This window comes from Penaeus japonicus, unplaced genomic scaffold (genome assembly GCF_977035675.1).
Source record: "Penaeus japonicus unplaced genomic scaffold, GWHDUDI00000001_assembly GWHDUDI00000013, whole genome shotgun sequence".
Lineage (NCBI taxonomy): Eukaryota > Metazoa > Arthropoda > Malacostraca > Decapoda > Penaeidae > Penaeus > Penaeus japonicus.
The window spans coordinates 26,632,384-26,654,175 of record NW_028234415.1 but is presented as its reverse complement, the minus strand read 5'-3'; the positions used below and the strand labels follow the sequence as shown (position 1 = coordinate 26,654,175).

The 21,792-nt window shown below is 37.9% G+C and overlaps 2 protein-coding genes across 2 annotated transcripts; both read left to right on the top strand.

Annotated features, from left to right (window-relative positions):
• Positions 1-453: 453 nt before the first annotated feature.
• LOC147470637 (remodeling and spacing factor 1-like) lies at positions 454-4,564 on the top strand. The gene is made up of 3 exons (XM_086543338.1): positions 454-635; positions 2,966-3,150; positions 4,280-4,564. Exons 1-3 carry the CDS (start codon positions 491-493, stop codon positions 4,547-4,549), a joined length of 600 nt encoding a protein of 199 aa, XP_086399464.1. The 5' UTR covers positions 454-490; the 3' UTR covers positions 4,550-4,564.
• Positions 4,565-5,455: 891 nt separating this feature from the next.
• On the top strand, positions 5,456-21,560 carry LOC122250928 (uncharacterized). Its single transcript, XM_086542927.1, has 17 exons — positions 5,456-5,467; positions 8,797-12,076; positions 13,579-13,724; positions 13,862-13,909; positions 14,155-14,249; positions 14,916-15,064; positions 15,207-15,442; positions 15,670-15,885; positions 16,037-16,189; positions 16,408-16,788; positions 16,940-17,091; positions 17,495-17,667; positions 18,009-18,144; positions 18,471-18,606; positions 18,992-19,129; positions 19,419-19,569; positions 19,857-21,560. Exons 1-17 carry the CDS (start codon positions 5,456-5,458, stop codon positions 21,110-21,112), a joined length of 6,858 nt encoding a protein of 2,285 aa, XP_086399053.1. The 3' UTR covers positions 21,113-21,560.
• Positions 21,561-21,792: the final 232 nt, after the last annotated feature.

Genomic DNA, 21,792 nt, shown 5'->3' with positions numbered 1-21,792 from the left:
TAGGCTGCCGAATCCAATATGTTTCCACAAGATCAATGCATGCACGCCGTGTTACCCTAAACACCATGCCTATTTCTCTGCTGATAAAGCTGCATTTTCTCTAAAACCACGCAAGCTACAAATACAAAGAACTGCGTCATTCATTCATGTCTTGGGTAGGGTTGTTTGTAAACATGAATGGGTGTCATCCGTCGTGATCGTAGGGGCGTTACGATTCATGTACGAGCTCTACGAAATGTGTAAGCCGTAGTAGTATTGATGTTCGGTTTTCCTCCGCAAAGACTTGTGCTGGAAAACAAATAGACGCCGATGAAGCCTTATAAGTAAAACGCTGAGACGAACTCGACACTATTGGAATGTCATGTGCGGAGGGTCCGGTCGCTTATAAGGGGTTTGGAAGGGGAGTCGGGGTGGCGATCGTCGCTTGTTTTCAGGGAGACGCGACCATCACAGATTTGTTTTTGTGGCATTTATTGACGTCAATGTGAAAATGGCGTACAATGATGAGGACTTGTGTACAAATCACGCAGATTTTGCTGTAATATGTTCATTTATCGACAAATTTGGGGAGAAGTTAAGTTTAAATCTTCCCAACATAGGCGAGCTTCAAACATTATTAGAAGACACAGATAACGGTAAGCCGATAGACTGTTAAACAGTGTTGATATAAGCAACCTCTCTGTGCGCCTCAACTTACTTACCCCAGCGAAGGCCTCCCGAAACAGTATTTTTGAAATATTAAAGCTCTGAGACAGTGGCGTAGTGTCAGGCATTGTACAATAGGAAGAATAACTTCAAATAAGGGTAGTTTTAAGAGCAGGTATAGACAAACATGCTCCTAAATGTCCTGCTGGGATCGGGAAAGCATCCCCGAATGTCGTTGAGTGTGATTGCATGAATGGGCGGGCACGAGCACCAGTTATGATGCTTTACGTCACTTTGTCGGCATTGTACGTTGCCGTATGCGATCAGAGTTACCAGTGAGTGACTGTCAGCCAGTGGTTCATGTTTATTTCTGTGACAGGCACTAGATCCAGTTCAAATACTTTCGTTAGTGTAAGGCTCTTGAAGATTAAGTGATGCTGGGAACAGATTTTGTTACTCTTGAGTTCCTAACTAGACATGTATGAAAATATTTATTCAGGCATACGTTTTTAATTGTAAAAAGTCAAGGTTTGATTCAAATATATGAGAAAAGAAATTGTATTGTTTAGTTGTTTCAAGAGAAAATTCCTAGTAACATTTATTATGTAAACAGGACTAGTTAAAACCTTCAGACATTGAAAATATTGTTGTGAGCCTTCATATCAGATTTGGGACTCACACACAGGTAGGAAATGTGAATAAAAATATACTTTATCAGTATATCACAAGGGTCTAATACAGTGTATCTCAATATATACCTGTTTCCTCCCATTCCTATTTATTTTAGAATTACAGTTACCATTCAGAGCCCACTATCCTTTCAAAGAATATGAAGGCATTATTAACCATTCCACAATGGCATGTTACATCACTTTCTGCATTTTTCCTCTTTGGGTGATTACAAGCTACATCTAAAGATGCCCATCCTTTGTTGAATATATTAACCCTGATGCGAAGGGCATGTTTCATAGGGTTATATCGCATTGGTACAGCATTTTTCCTTTTGTTGTAAGTGCAAGCTAATAATTCATTCAGTTATGATGCTTTATCATACCAAATGCCACATGACTCATTTATCATACCATAAATCTAGAAAATGATATAAAATCATATCATAAGATACCCAAACCAGGCTGAACATCTTTAGATGTGGCCTGTCTCAGAAAGGTTAACCCATTAATACCATGAAAGTTTTGACTCTATGCAAGGTGTGTAAGGTATCACTGCCAGTTTGGTTGCTTTGCATCAGGAGTGAAAAGGAAGAGGAGTGTATATATTTGTAATTTTTTTTTTTTTTTTCTTCTTCTTTTCTTTTCTTTGTTACAATAAAGGATATTTTTCATAACTTTGTACTTCTTAAATAAATTTGTGCTCGTGTGCACTTACTGTGCAGAGTATATTCCTTCTTTTTAGCGCCAATATCATTGGCCCCGTCCGCAATGGGTTAAGATGTGGCTGGTCCTGGAAGGATTTATAGTTTAGAGCAGTTTCAATTATTAAACTTTGATTTTATGGAACAGATTTTAGTTTATGAACCTAACATTTGTGAACTTGAAATCAAGTTTAGGTTTATGAAATGCTCGTCTAGGAGATGGGATTAAACTGGAACGGTTTGAAGTTGAAGAAATTGAAGGCTGTTTATGGATAGTAGTAGTTGTTATAGTAATATAGTAAAAATAGGATATTAATAGTAATAGCAGTATAGCAATAGTTGTAGCAGTAGTAGTAATGATAATATAATAATCATACTAAGAATAGTAATGCACTATCAATGATAGTAGTAGTGATACGAAGTATAGGATGAGAAAGTGTTGATGTTATTTTATTATAAAGGATACCAGTAAGTGTTCTTTCATAAGACTTTTTACAATATACTTTTTAATGTTGTTTGATTTTGTGATTGTTATTGCAGCAAGAATAATATTCTTGTAATCATCTTCATGTATCACACATGGTGTGGTATTAATTACTATATTGTAAATTAGTGCCTTAACTAATGAATTTCATAGCCATTGGTAAAAGTTGAAGTGCTGGTATAATGTCATTAAATGGTTTATGATAATACTTGTATAATTAATTTATTTAATTCACACAGATCCTTTTTTTATGACATCGTTTGTTATAGTTTAGAGAATGTGTTTTGAAATTATAGATTATTTTATTTGTTTGGATGGACTTGTAATGATTACAGAGAGAGATTTTAAAGATAAGCAAAGCAGTAGACTATATAACTTGAGTATTAATTTAGCTTATAATAACAAGAATTCTATCCACACCCACACACATTTTTAAGCATTTTTTCCTTTTTCCTACATTACAGTCAGTCCCCTCTTGGGACAAACTGTAAGCCAGCTATTACGACGAATCAATAAGTCTGTAAAAGCTGATCGCTGGGAGCGAGGTTTGCAACGCTTTGCTCACTCCTACTCTCATCAAGATGGGTGGGAACTTGAACGGTTTGGCTTTAAAAAAGCCAAACTGGAGGTCAAGATACGCGTTCTTAAGGTAAGAGACTGATTTAATTGATTGTATTGTAATTAGTATTATTTTTTATTCCTCTTATTTAATTTTTTCTATCCTTTATCTTCATTAGATTTTATGTTAGCTGATGCACGTAAATTAGAATAGTATTTATTTAACTAGAGTAAGTTCTTCACTTTTTTCCACTCATCAGTGTCTGTTTCTTGACAATTTCTTGATTTCATGGGAAGTCATATGAATACTCAAAGTACTGAATTTTATGATAAATCTAGCATAGATATTGTTTGCAATTAAATCTTTTAGTCTGTAAAATTACATTTGGATTTCAGAAATCAATGTTATAACTTCATATCACTTATTTTGAACAAAACCAAATAGGCACTCATTCTCTTCATTTACTTATATCCAGACTTTGCAAACAATTATTGAAAATTTAAATTTAATACCTTAACAACGGATGACGTGACATTTACGTCATGGCATGTCTGGTCTTCCTGCCAGTGACACCACGTCATGGCTCTTGTCTGGTTGACTCATTGGCTTCCTTTTTTATATTTTTAACTTTCATTTATTATTTGATAATATCTGCCGCTCTTGCAATCACTCTCTTTGTTGTGTATTTCAAGTCAGTTCAGATAGCACTCCAGCCCATCCATTGCCTTTCTACTATGCTGTAATGAGTCATTTCTGTACTTTGTAAATGTAAATAGAAAAAACATAAGAAAATAAGACTCTCTCTCTCTCTCTCTCTCTCTCTCTCTCTCTCTCTCTCTCTCTCTCTCTCTCTCTTTCTAATTTTTTGGTGTGAAAGTGCAACAATATTGTTCCCTTCTAATCTTTACGTATGATTATCAGGTGTTAATAATTTTGATTCAAAGGCATAGCAGTGATTTTTTTTTAATATGGTCCCTCCCTACCTCTCTCCATCCCACTCTCTGCCTCCATCTCTCTCTCCTTTCTCCCACTTTTTTTCTTCTGTCTTTCTTTCTTTCTTCTTGTCTTTTTTTCTCTCCTTTTCTTTATTTTCTTCTTTCTTTCTTCTCTCTCTCTTCTCTTTCTCTCTTTCTTCCCTTTACTTCCTTTGCTTCCTACATTATCTCTTTGATGTTATAAAAGTATCCACACTAATAAAGCATCTTATGTCCTGTTGCAGAATCTTATGGAAGCTCAGTTTGATATGTACAAGAGTTTCAAAGATAAAGTAAATTTGATATCAGCAAAAGAGCTCCGCCTTCAGCCTTATGGCCGTGATAAGAAGGGAGTTTCATACTGGTGCCAGTTAGATGACTGCGCAAACCTTCGTGTCTACTGTGATGATCAAGATGAAGAAACATGGACACTCGTTGCAAGGTTTGTCAAAATATTACTATTCAACACCCCTATGATTGCAGAGATTATTTACATTTTTTTTAACCATATATAGTTTTCCCCTGCTGTCTGAAAATAGTGTCTTAACCCACTCATGACGGGGGCATTCCAGCCTTGCATGTTACAATGCCGTGGCTCTTGAACGCATAGGCCTAAATCAGTTAAATAAACGACGCCGTATGATGTCACCCAGCAAACGGGCCTTGAATGCGCGGTACCCGTGGTGTACCACCTGTCCAGGGAGGGTTAATCCGTTAACAGGGTGAAGTAATATCACATCATGTGATAGCAGCACTTGCTGCCAGGGATGTAATATCACATCATGGTATTTTTGTATGGCCTGTATGCTGGGTGATTGTATGTGCAACAGTCGGCTGTGGCCAGAGCGGGCAAGTAAACTGAGGCATTAGGCCTGTAAGCTTGAAATAACCCAGTGTTTAGACTGGGTGGATCCAAAACAGCCCTTGTTATCGGGTTAAGACACTTGTGGCTAATAGATACACAAAATAAGATTTAACAAAGTATTGAAGCTCACTGACAGAGTTGTTTAGCACCTTGATGGTGAATGAAGTTTGCCTTTTTAGCATAGGGTGTGCACTGCCTCTATAAGTGTATGTCGTAAGTTAATGGAGCACACTGTCTCTCTCTCTCTCTCTCTCTCTCTCTCTCTCTCTCTCTCTCTCTCTCTCTCTCTCTCTCTCTCTCTCTCTCTCTCTCTTTCTCTCTCTCTCTCTCTCTCTCTCTCTCTCTCTCTCTTTCTCTCTTTCTCTCTTTCTCTCTCTCTCTCTCTCTCTCTCTTTCTCTCTTTTCACATTTTCTTGAAAGCAAAAGTCTAATTTTTTTGAAAAGTTGCGTGGGTGGAAGGACACCCAATATACCCACTGCCATGTATGTGTGTGTGTTGCATTTTTTCTCTAGTGCAATATTTTGCATACATATAAACCATTATATATATTTGGCGATGAAAACGAAGGTGAGAGATTCAAAAACTAAGACAGAAAAAAAGTTATATAGCAACTTGAAATAATTGAAAAGTTATGGTTTTACTAAATTACATATTTGTTTTAAGAATACAATATAACATGATAATTTTATTTATAAAGAAGGGACAAAATAAATGAATAGATGATTATGTTCACACTTTTGCTTAGTTAATGAACATTTGCTCTGTGACCCACACTTCAATACAGTTCTGTCCTTAACCTGGATGGGCCTACGTAATTGACACGTGGCTGCCATTTGATAGGTTTGGTGGAACGAGGGAGACTCAAGCTTCGCACTACAACTCTGCCCAACGCCTACTCATAAAGTAGAGTACTGAAAATCTCCCCTTTTTTGCATTATGCCATGCTGTGAGACTTAACCCAATACCGCCGGCCACAGACGGCGATTATGTAATATGCATAGCGCCGGGTGCCAGCATACACTGTCAATAATATAATTGATTTAGGTCTATGCGTTCGAGAGCCCCGGCATTGAAGCCATGCAAAGAGGAAACAGTCCCGGCGGGAATGGGTTAAAGTGGGTATTAGTAAATCTATAACAATGTTTATACATATAATACCTGTAATTTAGTCTTTTAATTTCCATTAAGGAGGAATATAAGCCTTACACACAGTGTTACATCTCTATCACAAATTTATGGAAGAAGTACAAACTTTGGTAAAATTTTCTTTATTGCAAATAGGAAAAAACTAAACATTTACAACTTTATTCATTTTGCCTCCTTCTCATTCCAAGTGTCCCTTTTTTGAACAACCAAACTGGCAGTGGCACCAAACATACCTTGCATATGTTCAAGAACACTTGTGGCACCATCCACAATGGGTTAATACATGAGCCTACCTCTATGGTAAATACTGTTTAACCCCTCCATGACAAGCATATTTTGTAGGGTCAGGTCAATCTTATACTGTTCTTTTCCTTTTATTGAAATTACATGCTATTTATTCCTTCACTTGTGTAAATAGAGCATAATACCAATATAACCCACTGCAGACGGGGATAGATTCGCTTGCCCAGTCTCCAGGATAGGTTTTATTTTAGAGAGAGGCAGCTTGAAGCAACATAATTTGAATCTTCCCACTCTTTCAGTCATTCATTGTAAAAGTAGAGCTATTTTTGTGTGTTTTATTGAGTTTAGAGAGACTATCACTGCTGCAGTTGACTAAAATTGTAGTATATGATCCATATTAGCTCATTATTTTCTTTATACTGAGTGTGATAGAAGTATTGCTGTTTTATGGGAGGACAAAAGGAAACTTTATTTTTTCCTATTTATGTGCTGTCACGAACAAATACGAAATATACAACCACCCACAATAAAGACAACATGAAGAGGTAGGGAAGAGGAATGAAACCTGTGTTTGTGACCGTGAGTGCCATAGTGAAAGGCATCCATATTGGCACAGGAGTACATTTTAGACACTGGGTATGGATTGAGTCACCTTCCTCTTCTCATTCTGCCTGCAACAACCTTCATCCGCGGTACTTTAGAGCAAGAGGTCGTCAATTTAGTGTGTGCCATCGCTGTATAAAGATAGTGCTTGCTTGAGACCGTGGATGGGTGCCATTCAAGGCTCTCTCTCTTGCTGGTGCTAGGAGAAGGCAAAGGAAACATTACAAGAGGAAAAGAAAATAGATACCTCAAAAGAGGAGAAGGCAAAGGAAACATTACAAGAGGAAAAGAAAATAGATACCTCAAAAGAGGAGAAGGCAAAGGAAACATTACAAGAGGAAAAGAAAATAGATACCTCAAAAGAGGAGAAGGCAAAGGAAGCAGTACAAGAAGAGAAGGCAAAGGAAGCAGTACAAGAAGAGAAGGCAAAGGAAGCAGTACAAGAAGAGAAGGCAAAGGAAACATTACAAGAGGAAAAGAAAATAGATACCTCAAAAGAGGAGAAGGCAAAGGAAGCAGTACAAGAAGAGAAGGCAAAGGAAGCAGTACAAGAAGAGAAGGCAAAGGAAACATTACAAGAGGAAAAGAAAATAGATACCTCAAAAGAGGAGAAGGCAAAGGAAGCAGTACAAGAAGAGAAGGCAAAGGAAGCAGTACAAGAAGAGAAGGCAAAGGAAACATTACAAGAGGAAAAGAAAATAGATACCTCAAAAGAGGAGAAGGCAAAGGAAACATTACAAGAGGAAAAGAAAATAGATACCTCAAAAGAGGAGAAGGCAAAGGAAACATTACAAGAGGAAAAGAAAATAGATACCTCAAAAGAGGAGAAGGCAAAGGAAACATTACAAGAGGAAAAGAAAATAGATACCTCAAAAGAGGAGAAGGCAAAGGAAACATTACAAGAGGAAAAGAAAATAGATACCTCAAAAGAGGAGAAGGCAAAGGAAACATTACAAGAGGAAAAGAAAATAGATACCTCAAAAGAGGAGAAGGCAAAGGAAACATTACAAGAGGAAAAGAAAATAGATACCTCAAAAGAGGAGAAGGCAAAGGAAGCAGTACAAGAAGAGAAGGCAAAGGAAGCAGTACAAGAAGAGAAGGCAAAGGAAACATTACAAGAGGAAAAGAAAATAGATACCTCAAAAGAGGAGAAGGCAAAGGAAACATTACAAGAGGAAAAGAAAATAGATACCTCAAAAGAGGAGAAGGCAAAGGAAACATTACAAGAGGAAAAGAAAATAGATACCTCAAAAGAGGAGCAGGCAAAGGAAGCAGTACAAGAAGAGAAGGCAAAGGAAACATTACAAGAGGAAAAGAAAATAGATACCTCAAAAGAGGAGAAGGCAAAGGAAACATTACAAGAGGAAAAGAAAATAGATACCTCAAAAGAGGAGAAGGCAAAGGAAGCAGTACAAGAAGAGAAGGCAAAGGAATCATTACAAGAGGAAAAGAAAATAGATACCTCAAAAGAGGAGAAGGCAAAGGAAGCAGTACAAGAAGAGAAGGCAAAGGAAGCAGTACAAGAAGAGAAGGCAAAGGAAGCAGTACAAGAAGAGAAGGCAAAGGAAACATTACAAGAGGAAAAGAAAATAGATACCTCAAAAGAGGAGAAGGCAAAGGAAACATTACAAGAGGAAAAGAAAATAGATACCTCAAAAGAGGAGAAGGCAAAGGAAACATTACAAGAGGAAAAGAAAATAGATACCTCAAAAGAGGAGAAGGCAAAGGAAGCAGTACAAGAAGAGAAGGCAAAGGAAGCAGTACAAGAAGAGAAGGCAAAGGAAGCAGTACAAGAAGAGAAGGCAAAGGAAACATTACAAGAGGAAAAGAAAATAGATACCTCAAAAGAGGAAAAGAAGAAGGAAACATTACAAAAAGGAAAAGAAAAATAGATACCTCAAAAGAGGAGAAGGTCAAAGGAAGCATTAAAAGAAGAGAAGGCAAAGGAAGAGAAGGCAAAGGAAGCAGTACAAGAAGATGAAGGCAAAGGAAACATTACAAGAGGATTGAAAGAAGAGAAGACCAAAGAGGCAAAGGAAGAGGAAAAGAAGAAGGAAACATTACAAGAGGAAAAGAAAATAGATACCTCAAAAGAGGAGAAGGCAAAGGAAGCAGTACAAGAAGAGAAGGCAAAGGAAACATTACAAGAGGAAAAGAAAATAGAAGCATTGGAAGAGGAGAAGGCAAAGGAAACAGTACAAGAAGAAAAGCCAAAGGAGACCTTGAAAGCAGAGAAAACAGAGGAAAAAGCTTCTGAGCAAAAGGCAGAAGATCTGGCAAGTGCAAAATTGGACTCTGAAAAGGAGAAGATTAACATTAAAGAAGAAAAGGTTATAGCTACAGAAGAAAACAAGTTGCCAGAAAAGCAAGTAAACAAGGAAGAAAAGGTTGCAGAAGAGGCTGAAAAGAACATCAAAAAGGAAGAAGGGGAAAACAGACCTCCAAAGTCTGAAGAGGCAGAAGCACACAAGAAAGACAATGAGAAGATTTCCTTAAGCCCTTCTGTCAGTCAGAAGGAGACAGATCAAGTGGAGACCAAAACTGTGGTGAAGTCAGGAGAGCAAGATAAGAAAACAGAAGAAAAGCCACAACCTTTGCCAGTGCCTACAAAGCCTGAAGTCAGTGTTTCCGCACTTTGCGAAGACATAAAAGCAAAGAAAGACAAATTAGAAAAAGAGAAGAAGCTGCAGGAGGAGGAGAGAGAAAGAGGAAAGTTTGAGATTAAAAAGAAAGAGAGTGTATGGGACAAGTTGAATAAAATGAAAGAAGTGAAAGAGGAAGCAAAGGAACTCTATAAAAAAGCAGTAGAAACACCGAAGAAGGAAACAACACCTGAGAGCAAAGATCTGATTAGTCAGAAACCCAGTCTGGCAAAACCTGGATCTGAAGTGCAGAAGACAATGGCTGAAAAGGAAAAGAGTTCAGAGGCCATCAAAGAGGAGGAGAAGGAAAGCTCTCAAATGGTCAAACCAAATGTAGATAAATCCTCAACCAAGGTTAGTGAATCTTTACCAAAACTGGAAGATAAACCAGCAATTACTGAAGAGAAATTGTCTGAAGGACTCAAGGGCACAATGCAGGACACCCAGAGGCCATCTAGTGTAAGTACCATTGTTAGTCCTTCTACCGTGCTATTAAACACTCCCTCCAATACCTTACCTGCTGATAATACTATTACCACATCCTTAAAAAAACCACTAGCTCTTTCTCCAACAAGGGATGAAAGTACTCATGAGCCCCCACAAAAGAAATTAAAGGTGGAAGATATTAAACCTCTTGAATCTCAGAGAAATCCTCCCATTGAGGAGCACAAAAATGTTACTCAGATCTGTGAATCAGTGGGTAAAGGTGGGCAACTTCCAAGTAAGACAGCTTCTGCACCAAGCAGTATGCAGTCAGATGTTAAGCAAAGTGTAAAATCAGATGCAAGTGGAAGTAACATTGCCTCTGCAGAAGATAAACAAACATCTTTTGATAAAGATTCTGATAAAACCAAATATTCTGCTGAGCCATTAAAAAGTGAAAGTCTAGTTGTAGAAACAAAGCAAGCTCATTCTGATGCAGACAAAAGTTTGTGCAAGCCAGTTCAAACCATTCATTCTGAAAGTGCAAAAGTAGATCAGGAAAAGGTAGATACAAATATTCCCTGTTCAAGTCATACAGAAGAAAAAGATGAAACTAAAAAAAGCATTGAAGAAGTTAGCAAATGTATACCAGTGCCAGAGGGAAGTAACAGTGAAAATCAGAAAGATTTAGCAGCAGAAGAGAAAATGGAAGTGGAGCCATCCAGTTCCAACAAGGAAAGAAATACCACCAATGTATCTTCAGACACAGGTGCTCTACCAGTAGAGAATAAAAAAATGGAGCTGGAATCATTCAGTGGGCCTAAACCTAGTGAACCTCCAGACAAACCCAGAGTCAGTGATGACAAGAAACTAACAGAGGAAGACTCAAAGATGGAAGTTGATGAGGTAGCCCCAGAAGAGCAACCTTCACAGAAGGATTCAGCAAGTGATACAAAAATGGATGTTGATAAAACTCCAGGAGACTCAACAGATAAGAGCAGTGCAAAACCCATAGGACCAGAACCTGAGGTAGGGGAAGCAATCACAGAACCCGTTATGTTGGTGAAGGGGGATGGGGAAGGTGCTGCTTGTGAGGCAGGAAACCCACTGCTGGACAGTGATTTTGAATGTCACACAGACTCCTCAAAGCCTTGGTGGGAGTGTTTTAGTAGAAGTGATAGTTCAGGTGATAGTGTAGGGGAAGCTGTAACAGAAGAAATTATGTATTTCTGGGGAGAGGGCAATGGTGCTGAATGTGATGCCGGAAATAATGGTGATGAAAATGAAACTAATGCTGATGCAAAGCAAGCTGATAGTGGGGGAAGTAGTGCGGCAGTTACAACAGAAAATCAAGGAAACCCAACACCAAGTGAAATAAAGCCCCAAAAGGAGGTTGATAGTTTAAGACCTGATAATGAAGCAAAAGTAGTTGATGGAGTTCCTGACAGTGATGAAACAAAAGTGAATGGAATAAGAACTATAGACTCAACAGAAAAGACAGAGAAAAATTTAAGTGTGCCAGAAAAAACGGGGGATATGGTTGATGTCAAACATAGTAGTGTTAATGGTAAGAAAACCAAGGAGAACAGTGATGAGTGCAATGATAGAAATAAGAGTGAAGTGGATGCTGTAAATGATAAAGAAGAAGTAGTGGATGAAAAAACTAAATCAGAATCAGTAGAGAATGAAGATAAAATTCTGACAAATGACAAAGACGAAGAAAAGGAAAATACCAAGGAAAAAAATGATACAGAAAATGTTAGCAAACCAGAAAATGACACCATTGTAGAAAAAAAGGAAACAGCAGAGGAAGAGGAGGAATCATCTAAAAAAGATGAAGAGAAAAAGGATACTGAAAGTGAAGAGGAAGAAGATGAAGAATCCAAACCAGTGAAAAGAGGACGGGGCCGACCATTTGGCACTCACAAAAAACGCATGAAAGGCAGAGGAAGGCCATTGAGGAAGGCATCTGATGAGCAAGCCCATGATAGTGATGGCGAACAAGACGAACATGGAGACATGGAAGCCGACAACGATGGTGATGAGGAAGAAGATAAATCACCGAGCAAAAAGAAAAGACAACGGGGGAAAGGCAGCACTGCACGGCCTCTGCCTGATGGTGAGTTACCTGCTCCTTTCTTCTTTTTTTGTTTCTTTCTTTTTTCTTAAGGCCTTGACACTTTTATCTATTTTGAAGCATCACTATTGGAATATCATTACACTGTCACATTACTAATTTCAAACTCTGAGAAATCTCATTATGTAGTGTCTGAACTCATAATCTGGTTAAAAAGAATGATTGGTACATTCTGATACAAATATAGGTGTAGGTATCATAAACCTTTGTTAATGTTCTAGGTAATTAGTAGGAACTGAAAAAAATTCAGTCATTCTGTACTTTTGGTATCCAAGGTAATACTAACTCTTTTTGGGGGAGGGGGGAGGTCTTATGAATGTAAAGTATTATTTAGTGACTGGTTGGTTTTCCCTAATCTTTTATTTTTGATGCTTCATAGTGTTTGAAAGTGCTATGATATTTCATTATGCATTTCATAATTTGATATTTTTTATCTCATATTTGTTATGTACTCAGGTACAAAGTACCCACAAGTGTTAGTGTAGCTATGCCATTTCTTCCCCCCTATATAAGCAAAACCAAGATGAAACGTCCTGATAGGCTCTGTCCTGCAGTTTTAGGAGTGAAATCATACTCAGGAGACGAACCCTTTTGTTTACTTTTTGTCCTTCTTTGGACCACTGACCCCAGGTTGTGTCCATGAGCTGTGTACTATAAAGGCTGCCCATTAAGCAGTCATTGTACCTCCTCCCACCAACCATAGATCACTTGACCAAGTAAGGACTCATCAAGGAGGAGTCCACCACTGGCATTTGATCCATAGCAGTGTAAAGGTTCTCCATCACAGGGGAAGGAACAGCATGTATGCATGACAACTTGAGCTGACCAATTTATTTTTATTGTTGTATGTTATTCAATATTTCTTAGTTTATTATAATTACTTTATATGTAAATGTATGTGTATATATGTATATATTTATATATATAATATATATATATATATATATATATATATATATATATGTATGTATGTATGTATACATATGTGTATGTGTGTATATATATATATATATATATATATATATATATATATATATATATATATATATATATATATATGTATGTATATACAATATATGTTTATTTAGTTATTTACATCAGGTAATATTTAATATGTTCATCAGAAGCAAAATAACCTCAGAGGGAAGCCAAAAACATGATATGAAAGAAATGTTTGGATGGTGTCTATTAATTACCAGATTGGTTATGCAGAAGAAAATGTATTGACCAGTTAGTCACACAAATAGTATTATAATGAATATTAATTTTATTTTACTTGAAATAACTACATTAAAAGCAGATAGTAAGTACCTCTGTGGATCGGGAATACTACTATTACTGATAATGTAATGTGCTGAAGTAAGTGATAGAAAGTGTATAGCCAGGGTTTATTTATCTACTACCAGTATGAAATGCAGGGATTTTTAAAAAGAGATCAGAACTTTCCTTGAGGTAGATTGAATCATATCTTCAATACCTTGCAGTTCCTAGACAAAGATCAGCACGAATTGCCAAGATAAGAGAGAAAGAAGAACTGGAGAGAAGAGAGCTGGAAGCTCAGAGAATGAAACAGCTGGCAGAAGAAAACCGCCTGAAGGAACTCAAAAGGAAAGCCAGAGAAGAGAGACGAGTAAGTTGACTTCATTTAAAAGGAAGATCTTCAGTTCACTACTGAGGACTTTTTGTTTTTTAATGAGCATTTGAATATAAAATGTGTAATAGTTAAGATACATGGGTAAGAAGATTCAAATTGTTTTTTCATTACAGTCACTAAGGGAGCTGAAGAAAGGAAGGAGAGAGAGGAAAGAAAAGAAGGTAAGAGACATAGTAAATGAATCAGGTTGATCACATTGCATGTATAACCTTTGATTAGATCTAGTAAATACTCATGTATATTGTATCGAGGTACAGTAGATATTTATATCTTTACTATTCAGTGGAAAAGTTCTACAATATCTATTTTCTCCTTTGCTTTTTTTTTTAGAGCTATAAAAACTTAACTTTAGGCTCTCAGTCTTTTATGATATTGAATTAACAAGAATGTATGACTTTCCAAACAGGATAGAGAAAAAAAGAAAAAGAAAAAGAAAAAGCGGGGAAAGAAGAAAAGAACTCATCCAAATGATCCATGGGAAAACTCCTCAACTTCATCCAGGTAGATTTGTGTAATCCAGTGTTACTCACACCCCACATGGGTAGCTGTTGGGATTGCCTTACACACTTTGATGCTGGCTTGTGCCCAATCCAGCAAGGTTTTATTAGGTTTTTACTTCTCTGCCTCTTTCACTTCCTCCTCTTCCTCCTCCACCTCCTCCTTTTTCTTCTTCTTCCTCCTCCTCCTCCTCCTCCTCCTCCTCCTCCTCCTCCTCCTCCTCCCCTCCCCCTCCCCCTCCCCTTCCCCTCCCCCTCCCTCCCCCCCCTCTCCTCCCCCCCTCCTCCTCCCCCCCCCCCCTCCCCCCCCCCTCCCCCCCTCCCCTTCCTCCCGTGTGTTGTGTGTGTGTGTGTGTGAGAGAGTGTGTGTGTGTGTGGGGGGGGGGGGCACATGCACATGTATATATTTGTGATTACTCTAATACTTCCTTTTAGTTGGCTATGGTGCTTTGCAAGTAATTTAAAGTTTTATATTGCACAATCTGAAATTTGTAGCATTTCCAGTTGCTCTCATAAAGTTTTTTTTTGGGGGGGAGATATACTCAATAACAGTTGACAGGAGATAATATTTAGATGTTTGCCTCCTTTTTTTTAAATTGTCAAGTTTTGAAGCTATATTGTTATATAATTATGATTATATCTTTTTTAAGATGAAATTTTTTATTTGCAGTTCAAGTACTGAAGAAGAGGAAGAATATGACCTTGAAGAAGAAGAAGATGAAAACCTTGTGTTCAAGAGCGACCATGAATTTTCTCCCGAATCAGATGTTGAAGATGCTGATGCTCAGCCAATTAAAAGAGCAAGAACAGCAAAGAAAGGTATACAGAAAAGTTGCTCTGATAATCAAGTTTTTCTTGTTTATTGTTTGTTTTAAGTATACTTCATAGTCATCTAATTGACTACTCTGCAGGTATTTGTTAAATTACCTTTTTTCATTCTCATCTCTTGTATGAACTTCAGTCACAAGTGAGAGTGAAGTTGAGGACCAAGTAGAGAAGGAGGAGGAGGAAGAAGAGGAAGAAGAAGAAGAGGATGAGGAGGAAGACCAAACCCAATGTACAAAATGTGGCCATGATGATCATCCTGAGACCATCTTACTCTGTGACAACTGTGACGCAGGCTGGCATCTTTCCTGTCTCCGCCCACCTCTCCTTAGCGTTCCTGAGGGCGATTGGATTTGCCCCTCTTGTGAACATGTAATTACAATTATTCCTTTTTTAGTGTTGACATGATTCTTTTCAGTGTTGTGTATATATTGTATGCAATTTTGTTTGTTAATTTTGAATTTTAACTTTTATATTACTGATTAATTTTTCAGTTTAGCTTTTGTACAATAGAGAAGGCTTGTAAAGCTAAAGTTTCAAGATGCTGGATTTCCTTTATAAATTTATCTTTGGAAACTAATTCTTGTCTTCTCTCTCAGGTTCTGCTTGTCAGCAAGCTGAAGAACCTCCTAAATGAATTTGATGAGTGCCAGAAACGGGCTCACAACGAAGAGCTAAGAAGACAGAGGCTTGCCTATGTCAGTGTTTCAATGTCTAATGTCCTGCCTGAAGACAAGAAGAAAAAGAAGAAGCGGGGAGAGGATGGGGAAGAGGATGATGATGACGACGAGTCGGGATCCGAATCCGATTCAGATGTAAGACAAGACTTTATTACAGTTTATGTTTTATCACATTTTTAAATTTAATTTTCTTTATGTGTATTATGATACCATTCCATTGTTGCTATTTCTATTTCAAAAATGTAATGTTCGAGTCTCTAATCCTACTGTCTTGTATATCGTATAGGAATCTGACAGTGAGAGTGACGATGACAGTAGCTCATCAAGTGAGACTTCATCAGGATCCTCAGCACCTCTGTACACACTAAGAGCTCGCAGTTCTCGAACCTTAAGGGAACAGGTCGAGGACTTTGATGAACTGATAGATGAAGCTATTAGGGTGAGTAGTGTATATTTTTTTTTTAAAGGAATAGTTCCAATATAAGTAATAGGTAATGCCATTGATTTTCAGAATTTTATTACAGATGAGAATTTATTTGTTTTCATTGTCATTCCTCAGTGCATAAATCCAGATGCATATGCCATTTTTAAGGCAAAGGATTTCATTCATATAGAAAAGCACACCTACATTGATGTTTGTAATAAATCTCTCCACAGGATGAAATGGAGGCTGCAGCAGGAGCAGGGAATGCTGGCAGAGGGAAAGACATTGACAACATCATCCAGGCAAATGATGAAGAGATGATGGAAACGGAAGATGCAGTGGTAGAAGAAGACATGAAAGAGGAAGTGGAACAGGAGGGTAAAGAATGTGTAGATGGCCACGGAAAGTTAAAAGATGGCGGGGAAGAGGATGAAAAGGAGAATGAGGAAGACAAGCAAGATGAAGAAGACGATGGAGAAGAAACTAAAGTTAAGGAAGAAGAAGATGAGGAGGATGACGATGAGGATGTTGCTCCTAAGAGAAAGAAGGCCAAGCCAGAACCACAGGAACCAGAAGGCAGTGGCAATGATGAGGACTATCATGAAAGTGATGAGGTCAATAATGCTAAACATCTACAATTGTATTTTATATGTTGCTTCACAATGGGACTTACATAATTAGCTATTACATTATATTTTACAATCTTATTATTTGTATCTGCCTCTTTATTGATGGCTAACTGTTTCCTCCTTTTTGTTTCAACAGAATGAGGAGGATTCAGACTCAGATGATATGAAAAATGTAAGAAAACGAGGGAGGAAAACATTAAGCTTAATTGTAAAGAAGAAGCGCCGGCTGACCGACTTAGATGCTGTTGATGAAGATGATGCCAGTGATGAAGACTTCATAAATACAAGGTAAAAGAGAGAGAGTGTGTTTGTCTGTCTCTCTCTGGAATATGATACTGATTGCATTTTTCATTGATAAAACTTGTTTGTATGATTTTATGATCAAACGGCATCATGCATTCAAGACCATTACATGTTCCCAGGCAAAATTTCTCTGTTATCTTGGGATGCAAAGAACCATTTTTCAATATTATTATTATTATTTCAAAGATCCTCCCCCCCCTTATCCAAATTCAATATTTTGAATTTAACCATTGGTAAAGATACTCTACATTGCATTGCATTATTACATTTTGTTAAATTTGTTGTTCGTTATTTTTTCAAGAAACAGTCTGTAATGCATGTTTTTACTTTTACTTGTGTATTTATTGTTATTATTATTAATTATTTTTACTATTGATATTATCACCAGTGAGGAGGAGGAAGAGGAGACAGAGGAGTCAGTGGAATCATCATCATCTTTAGCAACGGAGATGGAGAGTGACGACTCAGATGTTGTTGGTTCTAAGAGAAGACGTAGCAGTAGATGGGAGAACTTGCCTCTGCGTCGCTCAGCCCGCAATCGAAGAGGTGGAGATGATTACGGTAAGTTCTTTCTTTCTTCCTTCTTCTTATTATTATTTCTTTTATTACTTATGCTGTGGAACATTATTTCATTTTGATTGGACTAGGTTGAAATGAAATAGTCTGCTGATTATATGGCAATTTATGATGTGAGTAGTGGAGGATAAGTACAATTTGTTTATGCTTCCCACCTTCTACTTTGCTTCTCTGTTTCCTGGACTTGATATGTTGCAAAATTTTATACAGGATGAAGTTTGTTATAGCCAACAAATTTTGTAATTTCATTAGCTATATATTCTTGCCAAATTAATGTATTCCTTTTTTAATGTGTCCATGTTTTCTCTCCCTCTTTCAACAAACAGATAGTGAAATGGATGAAAGAGTTTCTAAAAAGCAGAAGAATAAAAAGAAGAAGAGACGAAAACAGAGTTCTAGTGAAGAAGACGATGAGGAACTCAGTTCAGACAGTGACAGAAGCTATAGAAAGAGAAAGAAAATGTAAGTGTCATAAGTCAAGCACTTCATCAAGAGTGGCGGAAGGGGGATTTTTGTTTACACATTAATTGAATACTTCATCAATTATCAATACTGAGTTAGGTTAATTCTAACTCAGTAAGAATTCAGTTGTAGTGTCATCATACAAGCATCGAAGTAGGTGCATTGACACATCAGCTGATTGGATTATCTTGGATGCACCAGAATATACAAAAGCAAATGTTAGCAAGAAATAAGTATGATTTTACATGTTAACTTTTTAATTTCTTCATAATATTATAAAAATCAGTTTGCTAATTAGGACTTTTTATTTGAATTTTACCTAACAGAAGGAAGAGACCTCAACTAAAAACAAAAGGTCGAAAAGGTTCAAATAGAGCCAGAGGTGGGAGAAAAAATTCAAAATCCAAACAAAAACAGAAAACCAAAACTCCCGACGGAGAGGATAAAGAAAAGAAACCGAAAGTAAGTGCCAGTCTGCATTATTTGTTTAAATATGTATGTATATATATAAAGATTTATATATGAATATATTTATATATGTATTTATGTGTGTGTGTGTGTGTGTGTGTGTGTGTGCATGTGCGTATGTGCGCACACGTGCGAGTGAATGCACACAGATACACAAGCATATACTTAATCAGCTGTAGATTATCTTATGTTTAGATTTATTCTGTCAAAATGCCTGCTTCTCATATAAAAGAAAAAATAAAGTTGATACAATATATTCATGGTTGATGATAATTGCTTTATGTAAGAGAGGTAATTATATTACAATGTCATAACTGTCTTGCAGTTTTAACAGATGATTATTTGATAGAAGAATATTGAAGGCATAAAAAAATTTCAGATAAAGTACTCAAAGCCACCCAAGCCAAAAGATGAAGATCAAGAAGAAGAAAGTTTAGCCCAGCGAAGGGTGACGAGAGGACGGCAAGTCAATTACTATGATGCTCTCCTGATGTCAGATGAAACCGAAGAGGAAGAGGTGGGTAACAAGGTAGATTTTCATGATTTTGTTCATTGAAAAATGAATGAATGAGTGTATGAGATTGAGAGAGGAAAAGATTTTGTCAGAATAAAAGGGTTCACATATGTCGGCTCCCATTGCAGCTTCGCCAACCCCCACCCTACAGATCCCTACCTCTGCTTTTTTTGTTTGATTTCCTGATATATATATATGTTTCAGACATTGATTAAATATGACCTTGTTTTTTTAAATCTGTAAAAGTTTACTGAAGGTAGTTGTTGATGAGACTATCATTTATATCTTCCAGCCCCAAAAGAAATGGAGAGGAAAAGTAATGAAGGGAGAACGAGTCCCAACAGAGAGCAGTGAATATGAAGCTTCTGACGATGAAAGGATGAAACGTCGAGGAGTTAGTGGTGGTCTTGGTCGGGGCAAGGTCATGAAAGGGGAAGAAGAGGGTAAGTTTAGGCTGCCTTGTATTACAGTTCCATTGGAAGAAGTTAATGTAATAGGAAAGTTGTGCATCAATATCCTAATTCTTTTTCTTCCTCCTCCTCCTCCTCCTCTTCTTCTTCTTCTTCTTCTTTATTCTAAAATCCATTCTGTTATTTTTAGGCTTTCATTTCTTTTATAACTTCAATTCTATATTGATAATAAATGTTGTAACACAAGGTACTTGTATTTCAAGTGATCACATTTTGTAGATATATTTCATAAAGTGATTTCCCCTTTTTTAAACTTCCAGATGAAGAGAATAAGTCAAATAAGGGAAAGAAGAAAAGAGGTCGACCAAAGAAGGATGAATTGATTGGCAAGCCATCTCCGACTAGACCATCCACTATCCAACCTACACCAATTACCACCTTACCACCATCATTGGTACCCACTGCACCAACAATACCCTCTGTTCCAGCCGTTCCAGCAGTACCCTCTGTTCCAGCTGTTCCAGTTGTTCCAGTTGTTCCAGCTGTGCCATCTGTACCTGCTGCTGCCTCTCCTGTTCACCATACTCCAGAACCTGTGGCATCTGGCACCCCACCTCCTACAAACCCAGCTACTTTACAAACTAACACAGCTTTGCCAACTACCATAACAGTTTCTGCAAACATTGCTGCTGCAGCTAACATGGGAAGCAATGCAGCTCCAGTTAATTTAGGAAATAATAGTCCTGGTCATCAACAACCTTTAGGTAAATGGTCTCCTCATTTGTCTGGTGTCAGTGGTGCTCCGGGCACACCTCCTAGGTCAGGGATGGGTCCCTCGCCTGGTGCAGGAACACCACCAACCCTCCCTGGTTTGTCTGGAGCTCCTGTAACCGCTTCACCACCACCACCCTACAGATCCTCACCTCTGCCATTGACCCCTAGTGGACCAGGATTACCTCCTGGAAGCACAGCGCCTAGTAATATGCCCCCAGTTGGACCACCTACGTCAACAGTGGTTCACTCACCAGGTTATCCACCATACAGACCTTCAGAACATTTCCCAGCTCATCCAGCCTTCTCTGGATATCCTCCACCTGGCAGACATTCTCCTAATCCACATGGGGTACCATCAAGACACCCAGCACATTTACCACCTGGACATTCTCTTCCTCGCATGTCTGCTAGTGCATACGGGCCCCCACCGCACCCAAGTGGTCCAGGTCCTTATCCCCCAAGGGGTGTTCCACCTCACCCGGGCGTATTGCGAGGACCGCCACATGACTTATACAGACCACCGCCATCTGGTCACCCTGGCCATGGATCACCCAGTCATCCTGGCCATCCCCATCTTGTGATGAAATCTAGCTATCCTGGTTTAGAACCGTTACCCTATGCTGGATCCCCTGGCCCGAGTCCAGGCCCCCTTGGGCTTCACCAGGGAGCCCAGGGTTCACCAGCTCGGCAGTCACCCAGTGATGACAGCAAAGAGGAAAGCCTGTCTTCTAAAGGTCCTGGGGAATTCAGTAGTGGCTTAATGTCCTACTTTTCTAGCCAGCGTGATGATGATGTTGAGTAATGTGGATCATTTCAGCTTAGAATGGCAACTCTTCTCGGCAGTTTCATGGAGGACATGTATTTACTCCCTAATATTTTTGTATTCTCATTTTTGTAAGGTCTCGAGCAATGGCGCATATTTCATGTTTCATGTTGACTTATTCTCATTCATGATGGGTCTTGACAGCAGTAACAAAATTTATTCTGTGCATCTTACTTTCCTAATCAGATTTATGAATTTTGTTGTTTTTGGGTTGAAGCACAAATTGGGTTTCGTGCTGTTGTGGTTTTGAGACCAGACATTTTACCTGAAGTAAATTATTAGTAAAGTGCAGAGATATTTTAGATATGATTTTTTTGTGTCTCGTATGTGTTGTAGTGCTGTACATAGGAAGCTTTTTGTATTTCCTTCAAAGGATTCTGTAAAATAATGTGCAAAGTTACAAAGCTATAATAAAACTAGGAGATAATACAGACTTTCTTTGCATCTTATCCCTACAGGAAATACTAATGGTTTAGTTTTCCATATTTATTTTAAAATTAACATTTCAGTAATGAAGCATCTTATTTTTCATACACAATCAGGGTAAACGGTATAAATAAAGATGTGAAAGCTGTAAAGTAAAAAGGTAGAGTAGGCACAGTAATATGACAGGTATAAAATTAAACTGATGATATCAAAGAGTAACTGGCAACACTTAA

Excerpts from the sequence above, each read along its gene's own strand:
- LOC147470637 (XM_086543338.1), top strand. The coding sequence starts at position 491 with ATGGCGTACAATGATGAGGACTTGTGTACAAATCACGCAGATTTTGCT. Across the intron at positions 636-2,965 it reads ATTAGAAGACACAGATAACG|TCAGTCCCCTCTTGGGACAA; the intron begins GTAAGCCGATAG and ends CCTACATTACAG. Across the intron at positions 3,151-4,279 it reads TCAAGATACGCGTTCTTAAG|AATCTTATGGAAGCTCAGTT; the intron begins GTAAGAGACTGA and ends GTCCTGTTGCAG.
- LOC122250928 (XM_086542927.1), top strand. Across the intron at positions 17,668-18,008 it reads AAGAGGTGGAGATGATTACG|ATAGTGAAATGGATGAAAGA; the intron begins GTAAGTTCTTTC and ends TTCAACAAACAG. Across the intron at positions 18,607-18,991 it reads ATAAAGAAAAGAAACCGAAA|ATAAAGTACTCAAAGCCACC; the intron begins GTAAGTGCCAGT and ends AAAAAATTTCAG.